Raw genomic sequence first — 15,628 nt, 5'->3', positions numbered from 1 at the left:
CTCCTTAATGGTCATAAACCTTTCAAAGGTGAAAAACAGTCCCAGTATCTTGCAACCTCACCTTTAGATGTTTTGTTTTTTACAGAAATGAAATGCTGTGAATAGCAAATCCAGAATTTCTAAGGCTGATGCCCTTGCATGCCCATGAGAAGAATATGTCACAGAGGAGACTTTAAGCCGCAGCTGCTAGGAGTTGAGCCTGCTCTCTAAACAGGGTTTGCTACAGCAGAGGCAGGCTATGAAGGAAGATATGTGTCTTCAAGGAACAATTCAGAACCTTTCGAGCTCCTGCTGTCAGACCTACCCTAACAGTGTATGACTTGTTTTTAATTGCTGTTTCAAGTTCAGCAGGAGGTATGATGTATTCCAGGGCTGAGGGGCTATTAGTCCAGTGCACTGTATTTTTTTTTAATCAGCTTGTTTCCTGTACTGTCATATGCATTTCTACCCTAATAACAGAATGCTAGTGCATGGTACAACTTATTTATACAAAGATTTAAGGGGGGTTTTGTTTGTTTTAATGTGAGGGATTTCATTTTTATAATTGATATTGCGTGTTGGAAGCAAGTGACCTTTGTAAAACAGTGAGGGATGCTGAGTGCGTACAGTTAATGCTGTCATTAACTGAGCCCCAGTTCTGCTGCTCAGTTGCACTTGGAAACTGCACTGTTTTTTTTCTTACTTCTAAGCACTCTCAATCCTACTTGTTATATTCTCCTCTTATTCCCCACCCCATCTGTTTCATTTTGGCTTAATGCCAGTAAAGTTCATGTTGGGGAACAGCTAAGTTATGCTTAAATTCTATTTACAACTTCTTTTTTTTGTTCCTCCCATGCAAGTATTGGACAGGGAGATTGAAAGAGTAATAAACCCCCAGTTTACTGGGGTTACTTCTTTGTTTTTGCAGATGTCCAGCTTTGTCTCACCTAAAAAGCTGTAGTTTGCGTCAGCTTTCTAAAACACCATTGGGGTCTGCTCTTAAGGTGGATCATGGCATGTTCACGGTGGGGAATTTGATCGAGTAAAGAAGGTCATGGGCTACAGCAGTTTAAATAAACTTCACTTGTTCTAATTGTTCTAATTTGTAGGCTTCCAGAGGGGAGGATGTGTCCTGAAATAAAGTGGGATATTGAAATTCCTCCACAGTGAGATTAAGACACTTAAGATTATCCAGGACCTTTAGTAAGATGGTGAGAGACAGACCTCCATAGCTTTGTTCTGCTGTTTAACAACCACCTTGCGCCTGATGAGTTTTCAACTTGATGTTTGTTTGAGTTTCGCTGTATTTTGAGCACTGCTACCACAGTATATTGAGACTGAAGTACGCTAACATAGGAAAGATCTCATATATACATTAGGTATTTCCACAGGGAATGCTCCATATTTATAAGTTTAATTTTAAGAGTGCTATGATCCTGTAAAAATAGGAAATATTTTTTCCAGTAAAGCTGTTTAAAATGTTGCTTGCATGATAGGGAACCTTGTAAGATAGGTAATTGGGTTGTGTATATGAGACTTTGATTGATTCTTTATTTTTTGGTCTCTGACCTCCTTGAAGGGATAAAGGAGACATATATATATATACACACTACTTCCTCTGAAAGTAACTGATCAAAACACAAGTCTGGCCATACTGAGTCATATCACAGGTCCATCTAGGCCAGTATCCCATCCTAAGTTGGCCAAGAGTGGATACCTAGGGTAGAGAATAAGAGCAGGGAAAGCATATAAAACAACTCTGCAGAATGCTCTTGCCACCTTCAGTGATTTGTGAATTGAAGGCTTCCTAAGCTAAAGATGGAATCTTTGTACGTAACTGTTTAATGGATTTTTTAATTATTATTTTTAGTGAATTTGTCAAGTCACTTTTTGAATCTATGTAAAGCTTTTAGCATCTGCAGCGAAGATTTCTTCAGCTTAACAACTTGTATGAAGTTACTTTTGCTGGGTCTAGTTTGTCTCCTGATGAACACGTGTGAACAAGGCAGATGCATTTGATGTAAGACTGCCACACTAATTGCAACATCAGGCCTCGCACTGAAATTCTTGCAGACTTTCCTCCTAAGTTTGCTACTGTTGCCTATCCCAGTCATGCTTCTCTGCTGGGTCTTGATTTTCATGTCAGCTAAATAATTGCTGCTATAGTGCATCAGACTTTTGTAAGTTGCCTTAAAAATAAGGAGACCATATACTTGTGAGTGCTATTGACTGGAACCGTCTTGATGCCAAACAGAAGGAACAGCTAGCAGAGCAGTGTTTCAGAATATACAGTGGGGCTCATTAGCCTGTTTAAGCATCGGTTTTTGGATTTCTTTTTTTTAAAGGCCAAGACTAAATTTATAAAACTATAAAGATTCTCCAGTATAGGCTGGAAGAGATAGCAGTACGCAAAAGCTGATTTCACACTTCTTCATGCTGAGGTTGGTCAAGAGATGGGATTTGGTCCTGTTGTTGTCACTGTTTCTTTCTCACAGCTGCTTTCGTTTCTGCTTCACTTGCTATTTCTAGGAAGCCAGTTTTACAGTATCTTAGGATTGCTCAGCTCTCTTGCCTGTCTGCATGGGAGAGGGGTACAATCATTTCTTGACATCCTGTACATTTCCTACAGGAAAAGACAATCTGAAAGTTCTTGTCTACTCAGTGACTATCTTCAAAATTATGTATCTTTACATTCTACGGTCTGTACATTTTAAAGCTAAAAGTGATGGAGGTATGTCAAGGTTCATATGCTTGGTCACCCTTTGAATCAGGAACAGCTTTAGTGGAGTTCAAGAGAGATATAATCCTTCCATCCCTCCTCCAGTTCCCTGTAACACCACTTAACATTTAACATGCAGATACGATGCTCTCTGCTGTGTGTTGGGGAAGAGATGGTAGTGCCTTACCTCTCCCCCACTGACCATCCTTCACCACCTCCCTTCTGTAGCTACATTAGCAAATTCAGCTCTAGCAGGCGGCTGGCTGCAGGCTTTGATGCTATTCAAACAATATTTATACTATATTTTATTGATTTGGAAGGAATTACAATAATGCATAAGTTAAAAGCATCATTTAAATGTGCTTATGTTTTCTGCACAAAGGTACCTTCATCCCTTCTTTTGCCCTTTCTTTGTGATGCTTCTGGAGATCTAGGTTAACCTGTGTTACGTCTTGCCATGGGTGTAGGCAAGGCTTCAGTGTTACTCTGGTAAAGCCTTGGCCTGAGCATGTTCCTGCAGTATTAGCACTGCCTCAGGAACAAATGTTTGATATGTTAACGCTGCTTTGTGCTGCTGCTATGATCTAAAACAGCTTGAAATTTGTCTCAGGCTGTAATTAAATTGGCTTTTGGTTTGGCTGCATCGCTCTGGCTATACCAGAGCATATCTGTAAACTCAGTTCTGTAATTCTGTATTGCCAAATGGCTTCGATTCATGGTAGTGCTCAGGAGGATTTTGTTCTGTTTCAAAGCCAGCGAAGATTTATGTGACTCTTTTAAATAACAAACATGTTATCTTTGTACACATGTATTATAGCAGTGATAAAGGAAAGTGGAATAGTGCACCAGGGAAAACAGTTCTACCTTGCCTAGCTTTGACTGCTCATAGACTTCTGTGCTCTGTCTCTCGAAAATACTCCTTGGGATTACTTTCCACCACTAGTCACTAGACTGAAATCTTATTATGCACATGCATTGCTAATGCATACATCATGTACCATACTTTTTAGGTGTTTTGCTTCAAAGTGAAAAATAGCGCACAGCTGACTTTCTCTGGAAACCTCCTAAACTTCTTCGTATCTGTCTTTGTTGCTACTACCACCCCACGTCCTGGATCTCTAGCTGCCTTTGTGTCCCCTGCAATCCAGAGCCTGCATTATGCTATACTTGCCTTTGTGAAGTGATGCCAAGAGACCTTGAGAGTAGGGAGGGGATACCTGCCTCTGTACCTGGGTGTTAATGTTGGCTTTTTTATATTTTTGTAATGTTGAGGGTTTGGGACAGTGTATGGTTAAATTACTTTTCGCTAAGTAACAGAAGAAAAGCCAGCCTTAGAAGAGATTTTTGCAGGGATTCTCTCTCCTGTGCAGTCTGCAGTGATGTGCAGGGAGGCTGGGTGCACAGCATATGCAGAGCTCACCGGTAGCTTAGGGGGATGGTCAGTTCAGACGTTCTGGTGACCATAAAGGAGCCTGGGAATGGCAGTAGACTTGCTCATTAGGAAGAAGAAGCACAAATGTGCTGCCAAACACAGCATGTACTTTCTCATTGGAGAGCTTTCCAGTTTCCTACTTCAATACCTGGCTACTGAAAGGGCTGCTACCCCATACAGATGCAGGACTCTTTCTATGAGAATTTGGAGCATTTTGCAGCACCTTTCTTCTGAATTTCTTTAATATTCAGTTTCTTCTTGTTTGTCTTCTATCATTTTGACCATACTTTAGCAGATATTGGATTATATGAACATTTGTCAGCAGCCCCCTTACTGCATTAGTCTGCTGCTCCTTTTTTCCATGTAGTTATCTTCCGTATCTAGAATGAAATGTTCTTTTGTGAAGATCTTTTGAGACGATCTCTTTGAGATCTTTTGTTCATGTTTTGTTTGATCATCCTCTATGTCTTGTACTTTTGACATACTTCTGTCTGCGGCTTCCTTGCGCACACTGCACACTGGTCACTTCCTATCCTTCCTTCTCAGTCCTTTTATTGCTAGGGAATGAGCTCTTTTCTCTATTTGAGCTCATAATTCACTGGTGACTTTTTTTCTTTTTTTGGGCGGCCTGAAGAAGTGTGGTGGTTGAATGCCCAGCTCTAGGTTTTTTTTTTTTCTAATTTAGTATTTATGTTGTTAATCTTATTTAAGTCTGCAGTCAGAGTGCTACAGTAACACTCATTTTTAGGAAGGAAAATATTTCATATTTTGGGGGAAAGACAATAGAACTGCCAAGAAAGCTTAATAAAAGATCCATGCTTAATAAAAGATCTGGCCTACTTCTAAAGACAGAAAAATATCTTACAGGAAGAGACGAAATGTATTAGGAAGATCTTTAGTCCTGTTTCAATTCATTTTCTTCCAGGAAAGTGGAGTTAATGTGTATCTGAAAGTCATTTTTGTAGAAGAATTACAACCAAAAAACCTCAAAACAAAATTAATTTCAGCATAAGCTATCTGGAGCTCCCTATAAAAGCAGGAAAAAGGGGCACGAGGTAGAGTGCAAACACCATAGGAACAAGATATCTCTCTGTATTTTAATTTGATCATTTTTAGCACTGTGTGTATGCTATGAGGAGGACTAATTTATACATGGCTGAAGCCCTTTCTAACCATCCCCATCTTCTTTGCTTGGCTGTTCATCACAGTGATAGTGTCTGTAATCCTGTCTCTGTAAAGGCCTATTCAGATGCTTTTAGGCTTATTGAATGCTATACCTGGCAAACCGTTCTGATTTGTGTTGGATGTTGTCCAATGAAAACCATAAAAACTGCCTATGTAGCAGCTGCTCTGTTAAAGCAAGACCTTTTTGCCTGGTAACAATAACAGCTCTTGCAGCATTTGGCATTAGATTCTCTTTGACTTGTTGGCTGTCAGGCCCAAGAGCACTGGACTCCTGCATGGTATAGCTGGTAATTGTCACCCTTTTAGTTTGTGCTGCTGACTTGAAGCATGGTTGCGTCTGCCAAGTTTATGCATGGAGTGAGCTCAGGTGTTTGCAAGGTGAGTTTGCCTTCCTCCCCAAGAGACTGGTTCTGATTTAGTCATAAGCAAAACCTGTGGAAATGTATCGTGTACTTCTGCCGTGACCTGTACTAATTTTGTCATTCCTTCCCCCCACCCCTTTTTTCTCCAGATAAATGGCTCATTTAAATTGGGAGCTACTAAAATACTCTCTGGCTGGCAAATGCAGTGCCTAGCAGCAGTCATCAAGGACGAACCAAACATGAGTGGAGGAGGGGAACAGGTCGACATTCTTCCAGCCAATTATGTGGTCAAAGATCGCTGGAAAGTGGTGAGTAGCTCCGGCTTTGTGCTTCCTTTGGTGGCCCAAACAGATCTCCTCCTCCCATAGTAGTATAGAAACTTGCCTGGTTAATCCTGGGCTCCAGCAAGCAACAGTGGAGTGGTATGGTTTGACAGGTTGGTAAGATACTGCAAGAAGATGGTTAATATTGCTCTAGTGTTTTTTAGACTGTCTGGTATTTTTAGAAGACTAAACCTGCCAAGGATTTTTAGGTAGGATTGAACTGTTGCAGCAGGGTGAGTCATCCTTTAGTAAGAAACTTAGATTTCAAGTTACTGTGGCAAAGAATACTACAGACGTGCCTATAAATAAATTGTATTACAATAAAATAATTTAAAAGCAAATGTTTAAGGTTGGAACGTCAGCTACTTCAAAAGTAATAAATTCCATAATTAGCTTGTTGGTACAACTTCTGTGTAAATTTATTGGGATACTTTTAAAAGTTATATCACCACACGTTAAGAGTTTTAGTTCTTCATGGGACAACTGTCTCATCTGTTGTGCAAATTGGATGGGGTACGCTGAATTAGTAGCCATTTCATCTTTTATGTATTCATTCTATGGCTGCAGATCTTACTATCCATTTAAATTCATGGCATGAGTTTGCCATTTAAACTCAGCTCGTTATGTTTCTTATTGCTGTGGCATCTGTGTTAGAGATAGATATAGATATAGATATATTTTATTCATATTTTTACCAGGGGATACAAGAGAGAACTATTAGCTTGCTTTTACAGATAGGGTTCCAAATTTAGTCAGATCTTGATTTTTATTATTTTTTACAGACTGCTTGATACTTATGACCAAAGCACAATTCTGCTGGACATCATGGGCATCTATGCATGCTCATCACTTCTATAGACTGGACGTGGCTGTCTTGCCTTAGGCACCCAGCAGATGAGCATGTGATTAATGATGGCTTGTGAGCAGACACTTCAGCAGCTCGACCAGAATCACACAAGAATGGTGTGGTAGAGACATGGGAAGAATCTCATCCTCTAGACTTGTGTTTCATTGCCACCAGATTTGTTCAGAGGAATTTGTTCCTCTTACATATAAGGCTTTCTTTTTAGCCATAAAGTGAGGTCTCTGGGATGGTGGGGGAAATAGCATTGCATTATCACCTCAGTTAAAGAAACCAGAATATAACACGTGAAAGGATCACGTACCTTTATACTTCTTGAAATTCTGTATGTATTTTCTGAGGATTTTTGTTTTCTGGCTTTAAAAGCAAAGCTTTTAAAAAGCTGAAAAAAAAATTAAATTCCATGAGTGCCATTGTGTCTATTTTTAACTTGGATTACCAGCAGTGTCTGAATCATTAAACTCATAGCAGAAGCCTTGCTAGTTTGAACTACAAGTGATTTGTAGTAGTAGCACTAAGTCATTTCTCTGTGCTAACTAGCTGTGGTACCACTGCCCTGTGAGTTTTTGCAGTGGGCTGTGAAGAGCAGAGGACGAAAGAGATTCAGGACTCTGAACTTGCTTCAGTTCCAGGCTGTGGATAGGTTTTTTTCTTCAACAGCCCACTTCAGACAACATACTGTCCTTTCGTTAGACTTGCCTCGTGCCTGTATCCCTTTGTTGTCCTGGACAGTTCTGCCTTGCTCTGTTCTTGTTACTCCTCTATTGCCTGCCTCTCTTCATCCTAGCACTTTGCTCCTGCTTTCTCCACAGCCTTCACTTTTCTGTCTGGCCTATCCCCGAACAGCCTATTTATATTTAAGCAATTCAAACTGCTCTTCATTCGCCATGCTTCCTGAGAGCAGATGGAGAATCTCAATTTTCTCTGTGATTAGATACCAAAATGGAGACAACCCCTATCCCCCTCCCAAGCTTTCTGGCACAGCTGAAGGAAAGTCTTGCTGTGCTCTTGCAGCTCTGGGCTGGAGCACGTATACTTGTTTTGGCAGGATGATACGTGTGCAGGTTAACTGACGTATAGGACTTGAAACCTGCTCTGTTTTTATGGACCCCTGAAAAAATACTGCTTGCAGCTTTTATCTGACCCTCCCTGCACAAATGGAAATTTCCTCAGAGCCTACAATTTGGTCAAATTAGTGCATGTTCTTTGCAAAGCTTAGATGCTGTCCTGATGCTAAGCCATTGCTTCAGGTGCATGGTTGCAAATACTCATTCTTCTCCATTCTCCTTTACCCAAGCTTTGGCTTGTACCATTCCTACTGTTCATCAAACTTTGAGTTTCTCCTTCATAGACAGGAGTGCTAAAACTTCTGTAAATGATGGGAGTATTTTTTTAACACAATCTAAACAAAGTAACTTTGTTCTTGGAAACAACAGAACTCCAAAAACTCCAAATAAACCCTAAAATATGCTCAGTTATGTTCATAGGGGAACATTTCAAACTAATTTTAAATTTGGTAGAGGCACTAAATGTGGGATTCAGTGACTTCATTGTTGCATGAATCTGTGACTGGGGACTGCTAGAAGCTCTACCCACTAATTCTGCCTTTGAAAATATGGAAATGTGCAGCTATATTGTCAACAACAACTACCTCTAACTAGAGAAATAGCCTTTTATGTTTTATAATGGTGGCTCACAGTAGTCTTCAATACTACAGTGAGGTCATTACCCCCCTTGAAGGCCCTGAGAAATTGCATGACTTGCTAAAGGGCATAAAAAGCAATGAGAAATTCTAATTCCCCGCTCTGAGTAGAGCTGGGAATTTGGCCTTGTGCTAGCTGAGTTGTGTGTTGTGAGCCTTCATTGAACAGTCATTTCTGCCCCCCCCAAAAGTGCACACCCTTTAGGCAGGCCTTCTGTGCTGTCCCTTTGCTGTGCTTGATGTTGGTGTGGGACCAGTCAGAGCTGTGAGCTGTAGGAGGCTCGAAGTAATCTGGAAAAAATATAAAAATACTTCTGTTGGTCCAAGGAAATGGATAGCATAGGATCAAGTGACAGATGAAAAAGGGAGTGTACCTTAAAGTGAGCATACAGCAGTAACATCAGTAGTAGCATTTTTCTCTTTATCGTAGACCTTTCTGAATCTAACTCATAGCATGAAAGCCGGACGGCCCAAGCTTTTCTGTGAGTGATGGATCCCGTTCAAGCAGGTGTGTGGCATATTTATGTGATGCTGGGGTTCAGCTGCCAGAAGGTTTTTCGTGTAATTTGTCCTCCCATTGTGACTGTCTTTGGCTGGGCATCTGCTTGAACCTTGTAGTTCTTAGTGCTGGCATACTTCCAGTATTGAGCCAATTTCTAATTTTAGATCGGTGTAATGTATTCCTTGAACTTCTTTTCTCCTCTCCTCCTATATGCTGGCTGACAAAGTTTTGACAAATGATGATGTTAGTTCTCTGCAGTTAGCCTGTTGGTAGTTCATTTTCCCATCGCTCCAAGTCAGTAAAGTTTGGCTGCCTGACAAAAAACAAAAATATTTTTGTTCTTATTTTTGGAGAAAGGCGTGGACAGGGAGTGCTTATGCTTTTTATCAAAACTTTTGGACTTGAAGAAGTATTCTTTTGAGTCATCATTCTTGCAGATATTTTTGATGCTTTGACTGGATGAAATTTGAACAGTATTGGAACTGTGTGACTTTTGCTGAGACCCCAGAGGGTGACTTGATCCACATGTGCTCTGAATGATGCGAACTGCTTTGTTCAGGGGAGGGAACAAAGTCAAACATAACTTGTACTTGCTTTGAACTAGGTATAGATGTTAAGGCTGAATGGATGTATTTCTTTATTTCACCTAAACACTTTGTATTGGGGATTCACAACTGAGACTTATTAGCAAGACAGAGTTGTCAGTTCCTGCACTGAGCTTTGAATACGGGTGGTGACTCTTGTACACGTGTGTGCTCTTTTGTCAGGTACAATCCATGCTTTGGTTTCCTCTAGGTTTCTGAGGTTCTTGAACTGAAGTTTTGGTTATGCTTGTCCTTCTCCTGTTTATTTTGGAAACCCTGGTGGAAGCCCCACAAACTTTTGTGGACTCTTCACCTTGTCTTGGTCACAAAGGCCATTTATGGTTCCAAGAGGGGACCTGGGACAAGGAAGGTGCTTTGTCAGTCTTGGGGCCTGTTATGGTCTCACTCTGTCCAGAATTGCTTTAAGTGGGCTTTGGCAGGTCTTCAGATGATTTAGAATGTGGCTGGTTGACCTCTTCCTGATTAGCCTCTCAGTTCATGCCTGTTTTATATAAGTTAGTTTTCCCTTGAGACTGGTATAACTCCAGTCCTCCTAAGCAAGTTGAGTGAACTCTGAGAGTTTAGTGAATGTAGGTCCACTCTTCCTCACCTGTTGTTAAGTCAGATGAGGCCTGCTAGCCATTTCTAGATCAAGTAGTCTATTGAGTTGGGCTGCAGGAGTCACAGGCTTGACTATACAAGTGCTCCTAAAAGGCAGTCACAGCAGTCACTGTTTGACCTTGTCAGCGTTTGAAGCCTGTGGGTGACAGCCTTGATCCAGGCCGAGCTCACCATAGGTCGCTGGCTCTCGGTTTCGTTGTTTGCGCTGGATTCAGAGCACATGTCCTTGTTTCTGAGCTTGCCACTGATCCTGAGACTGAACCACTCGTCTTGGAGTGTTTTCCTGGGAAGGTCTAGTGTTTATACAATATCCTTGGAAGGCAGACTTTGTTTAGAGCAGTGGTATCTTATACGCTTGCTGAATAAAAAATTAAATTTGTAATTGAAGGCTATTTTTGGTTGGGGGTGGGGGCGTTGCCTTGGTTTACTGATTTCTGCTTAGTGGGAAGGTTGTGTGTTGTTCGGGGGTTTTTTTGTTTTTTTTTTTAATAGGCTCTGGAGGATTGTGCTGCAAGAGTCTTTTCAGGATAAATCCAAAATATTTCAGCATATTTAAAGGAGACTTCAAAGGGAGCCATCTGTGTCCTGTGTAACTACTGATACATCCAGGGTGGCTTTTGGGATTGGCTTCCCCCATCAGGACATGGCTGTTTTGTGTCAGTAGTCCTGAGGGACAGTCCAGTTCGGGGAATTCCTGGAACCCCCTAGTTGGAGACTGCCACACTGGTCAAGTAGAGTGGCTTTTCGGTAACAGTTTACTCCAAGGGCCTAATGTGGCATGAAACCTCTTAGAATATGGAAGAAGCACTGCAATCAGCTGTATGGTCGTGTGGCCGTTAGTGGGATGCTGGAAGGACTGAAATCAGGTTTGAGATGCAGCTTACTTAATTTTAGTTGTCTGTGTGCAAGTCCAAATAGATCCTGTGTTTGATCAGATGAATTGTTCCCTTGTCTCCACAGGCTGTAATGGAAACCTGGGCACACAGCTCACAAAGAGCCTCGTGCATTTAGGTAGAATGAATCTTGCTGGTGTTGTCAGCCTGTATCCTAGTCTTAACAGTAAATGGACTGGTGGAAGGTAGGAAACAGGATGAGAAAAGAATATTCCCAGAGCAGTGAGGCTTAGCATGGTGACTCATGTTTACCACGTAGGTGATTCTCTTTAGTTGTTCCCTTCTCTTTCTTGACTTTGTGTTTAACAGTTTCATTATTCGTTTATTTTCTTGAGTGGTATATGCCCATCTCTCCTTCATGTCCAGCAGAAGGCTGTACTGAGTTCACCTTAGACAGTGAGCTCCCACAGAGTACCCAAGCAATGAGGAAACACCTGTGTGGTAAGCCCCTGACCTCAGCTAAGACCTCGAGTTGCAAGATAACAACTTGGTCTGCAACAAAGAAAAGGAAATGGCTGCTGATGGCCTCTGGATATTGTTGAAAAATCAAGGAGGATGGCAGTGCTGGTAATGATGAATAGGACCATCTGGTGTGCTGGGAAAAGTATGCCAGAGAATAATTTCCGTAAGAGGGTGAGAAAGGATGTGAGGAAGCAGAGGCAGCTTGAGGGCTCTTGGACAGTGAGGTGCATCCATTGGCTGGAATGTCTGTATAAAATCGGCTTTCTGATTCAGCAGAAGCTATGATCTTGATCTCATGTCATCTCGCATTTGTTGCTCTGTAGACTGACAGGGGTCCTCCAATTTGGCTGTTTTCCCAGTGAGCAGTCTCAATACCTGTACCTTTCTTCCTGAACCTGCTTCTCTGAGGCACACGTTCTGTTGCTTTTTCTGAGATAGCAGTCCTAGTCTATCCTTCATTTTTCGAGGCTCTTGATCATTCTCTTCACCCTGAATTGAACCACTCCTAATTCATTGACAGCTTCTAGCAGCAAGGTGATTGATACTGTGCATTGTACATGACTAGACCTTCCTACAGATCCTTATAGTGATGCTACCCTAGTCATATTACTGTGTTGTTTCATTTATATTGTAGTAGCTTTGCATTTTGACAACTGTGTTGGACATGGGAGCTGTCCCTGTTAAGGCCAGTGAATGGAAAAGGATCATTGTATGCATCTGTGCCGGCTCAGCAATATTTCTCCCCAGATCCATTTCTTGAATTTGCAACCCAGCAACTTGTTTGGGTAGCCTATGTTTCTTCTCCATCCCAGCTATGTTGTGTTATATTTATTACTGTTGACTTTTGCTTGTTATGTTACCTATTTTCCCACTGAGACTTTTTTAATCTTCCTCAAAGTCCTTCCAGATCCCGACTAAACTTTTTGCCTTCTGCAGCTTTTACTGTCCCTTTCCCTTCTATGTCATGAATACATCAGGCAATAGAAGATCTTGTGTACTGAATCCTGAGGTATTAGCTGGCATGTTGTTGCTATGCTGAATGTAGCATTGTTTTGATAGAAAGATTTTGAATAGCCAGCTCACTTGGTGTGAATTTCCAAGTAGAAGTAGGACTGCACTGTAATAATTTATGAATAATATGTGGTGACCTAGTTATTGGGCTGTTTACTGTATGAATATGCCTGTTTAGCCCAGTGGAAGGGTGTGAGGAAAAATAACAAGGAAAAGGAGAAGAAGAATGGCTCCAGACAGCAACTCTCAAAGGGTTATCAAGAAATAGCTTCAGAGACAATAGTCAGGCCGTTAGTATGGAAAGTACTACCTTCTTCATGCAGAGCTGTTTTTCTTGACCTGGGAGCCAGAAAAGCAAATGGTTTGGGTTGCCTTAAGAATTAAAAAAAAAAAACCTGCCCTTGAGAGGCAGGGCCCTTTGTTCAGTAAACTGGACAGATGCACAGGACAGGCATTCTGTAGTGCAGAAGACACTGAAATATCATCTAAACCTGATTAAACATTGTATTAGATACATGTTTGACTATATGCCTGATTTAAACTTCTTTTTGTCTTCCAGTGTTATTGCTGCTGTTGGAAAAAAGCAGCACTCGGGGCTTTCTGAGCAGTTGTGAACAGAGGGAACACAAAATGCTGAAGGGGAGGGCTGCAGCTAGGTTCAATGAACAAGTGCTAAGCAGATCAAAGGAGCCCTGATCTAGCTCTGCTGTAAACCTGAATTTGTTCCTGGGCAGCATAGTATGCTTTAAATATATCTAAGAGAAACAAATATAAAATAATTTTGCTGGCGTAGACACCGATGCTTGCAACACGTTAGGAGTCTGTCTTATACATGCATATGTATAACTATATGTGCATATGCTGTCAAGTCCCAGCAGAAGGAGAATCAAGGAATCACCTTCCAGGAAAGGCAGAGGATCCCAGCTTGCTCTCTGAGTGGGTGACTACTCTAGAACAGGCAGACGATCTATCTCTAGTAGGTGCATATCAAATATGCTGAAACTTAGACATCTTTAGCTTTGAGTTTATGTCAATTGAAATTGTTTTGATTTCCAAGTAGTGGTATCCTTCTATTGTGAAACAGTCCTTAATTTTGCTCAGAGACACAAAAAGCATCATTTGGTGTGGTTTAAAATGAAAAGGAAAAAAAAAAGAGAGAGTAAGAAATAATGGAGCTGTACTTGTGGCTAGCACGTAACTGTTTTGAGGTATGCAGTTGGCAGTTCTCTGACATGTGACATTGAAGTTAACCTCACTAGCAGAGCAGGTCAAGCATCTTGTAAAATATTCCAGTGGATGTTTTGTTCTGTATTTAAAATACTGTGAATGAGATGTAAACTTCATTTACCTTATTTCTTGAAAGCATTAGTTCCAACTACCATGGTTGTGTTTTACTGCAAAGGTGGGTTTGTTGAGAGGGAATGACAGTTTTTATCTACCATGGTCTGGATAGTGGTTCTACTATCTCCTTGAAGGGTCTTTTCTTGAATTTTGGCAAGAACATTGTTGAGGTAATAGGCGTTATCATTTGCTTTTAAATGTGTCACATGTCATCACTTGCTAGGCTTGTTCTTTGTTGTTACAGCAAAGAATTTATACATAGCACAGTCAAGTGGGTAGCTGGACTTCTGCCTAGCTGTGCAGTGAAGGGATTCAGGCACAGCACAGATTGGGAGCTGAGTTTGTTCTCCCTATGCAGTAAAGAAGCTAGTGCCTGGCTCTGAGAGAGCCAATTTGGTGTTGTCTCTCTTGTACATTGTACCAAACCTCTTTGCACTTTTCTAGTTGAAGAAGATTGGTGGTGGTGGCTTTGGGGAGATCTATGAGGCGATGGATCTGCTGACCCGTGAGAATGTGGCCTTGAAGGTGGAGTCAGCCCAGCAGCCCAAGCAAGTTCTCAAGATGGAAGTGGCTGTCCTGAAAAAGCTGCAAGGTAAGGCAGAAAGCTCTTTGGAAGTGCTCAAGGTCACTGTGCATGTTAACAATTAGAATCCGAAGTTGCAAATGTTTTTTATAACTTTCTCTTCAGCTTCCATCTATATATGATGTTACGTGAAGTCGCTCAGCTCAAAAAGTTATTACATTCTGCAAAGTGTCCTACTCAAGTGAGTTCCAACTACAGAGACTGGTTTTGTCCGCCAGGCTATAAGAACAATGAGGAGACTTAAACTGAACTATTGGTATACTGGTCTGTGCAGTCTAGTGATACTGATTAGATAATAAGGAACAGAGCATGCAACGTCTGACTAAGAAATGAGGTTAGCTGATTGCCTCCCAGAGGACCGGGACAATGTTTGTGACTGTAGCACTGTGAGCGTGACAGTCTCTCAAGTAAAATGGTTGACTAGTAGATGAGTGCAAAAAGTGGATAACAGGAAGTATAGGGAAACTGGCAATTAGTTAATTTTTCATGTACCTGACTGTCCTGAAGGCAAAGTGTGATTTTAGGTCTTTTAGTTTTGGGAGTGGTGGGTTTGAATTCTGCTCATTTGAATTATATGCCTATTCTTAATTTTCCCTAATACAGCTTTATATTGGTTTGGATGTGGAAGTCAGCCCTGGGACCATCAAGTTCTGTAGTTGAACCTGGCAAAGCTTATAAGCAGGTTTCAAACTGACTGAGAAGCAGCAAAATGGGAGCCGCCTTTGACTCATGTCCAACCCTGCTTCCACTTAAGAAATTACACTGAAGAGGGACTTGCCTTATGCCAGGATGCTGTTTTCTGTTTGCTCAGATGAAACTATAAATAAGGCTAAAAGTTAAAACTTCTGTGCTGATCTTTAAAGTCTTTAAAGTCACATTCTCAGGAGTGAACTAGTAGAATAGGGTGAAAGAAGCCAACCAGTATCCCAAAGGCTTTTGCGATGCTGATGAGATACAGTTTAACACCAAAGGGTGCAAGGGAGCAGTCTTGCTGCAGTTGTTCCTGGCTGAAGTGAGGGGGCTCCTACTAAAAACTGATCGCTAGGGGAGGATGTAAACAAGGAATT

At 41.3% G+C, this 15,628-nt stretch overlaps 1 protein-coding gene across 1 annotated transcript in view; it reads left to right on the top strand.

Moving 5' to 3' along the window:
• Positions 1–5,901: 5,901 nt before the first annotated feature.
• The window catches only part of TTBK1 (tau tubulin kinase 1), a gene marked incomplete at its 3' end in the record, with an annotated part of 95,396 nt that continues 85,669 nt past the window's right edge, over positions 5,902–15,628 (top strand). The window contains exons 1-2 of the mRNA XM_082308021.1: positions 5,902–5,985; positions 14,423–14,570. Of these exons, the coding sequence (XP_082164147.1) occupies positions 5,917–5,985; positions 14,423–14,570 (217 nt within the window). The 5' untranslated portion in view covers positions 5,902–5,916. The remainder of the gene's footprint in view (positions 5,986–14,422; positions 14,571–15,628) is intronic.

Source organism: Platalea leucorodia, assembly GCF_965183815.1.
Source record: "Platalea leucorodia genome assembly, chromosome: 3".
Taxonomy (NCBI): domain Eukaryota; kingdom Metazoa; phylum Chordata; class Aves; order Pelecaniformes; family Threskiornithidae; genus Platalea; species Platalea leucorodia.
Note: the sequence above shows the minus strand (reverse complement) of the source record. Positions and strands in the feature narration are given on the sequence as shown.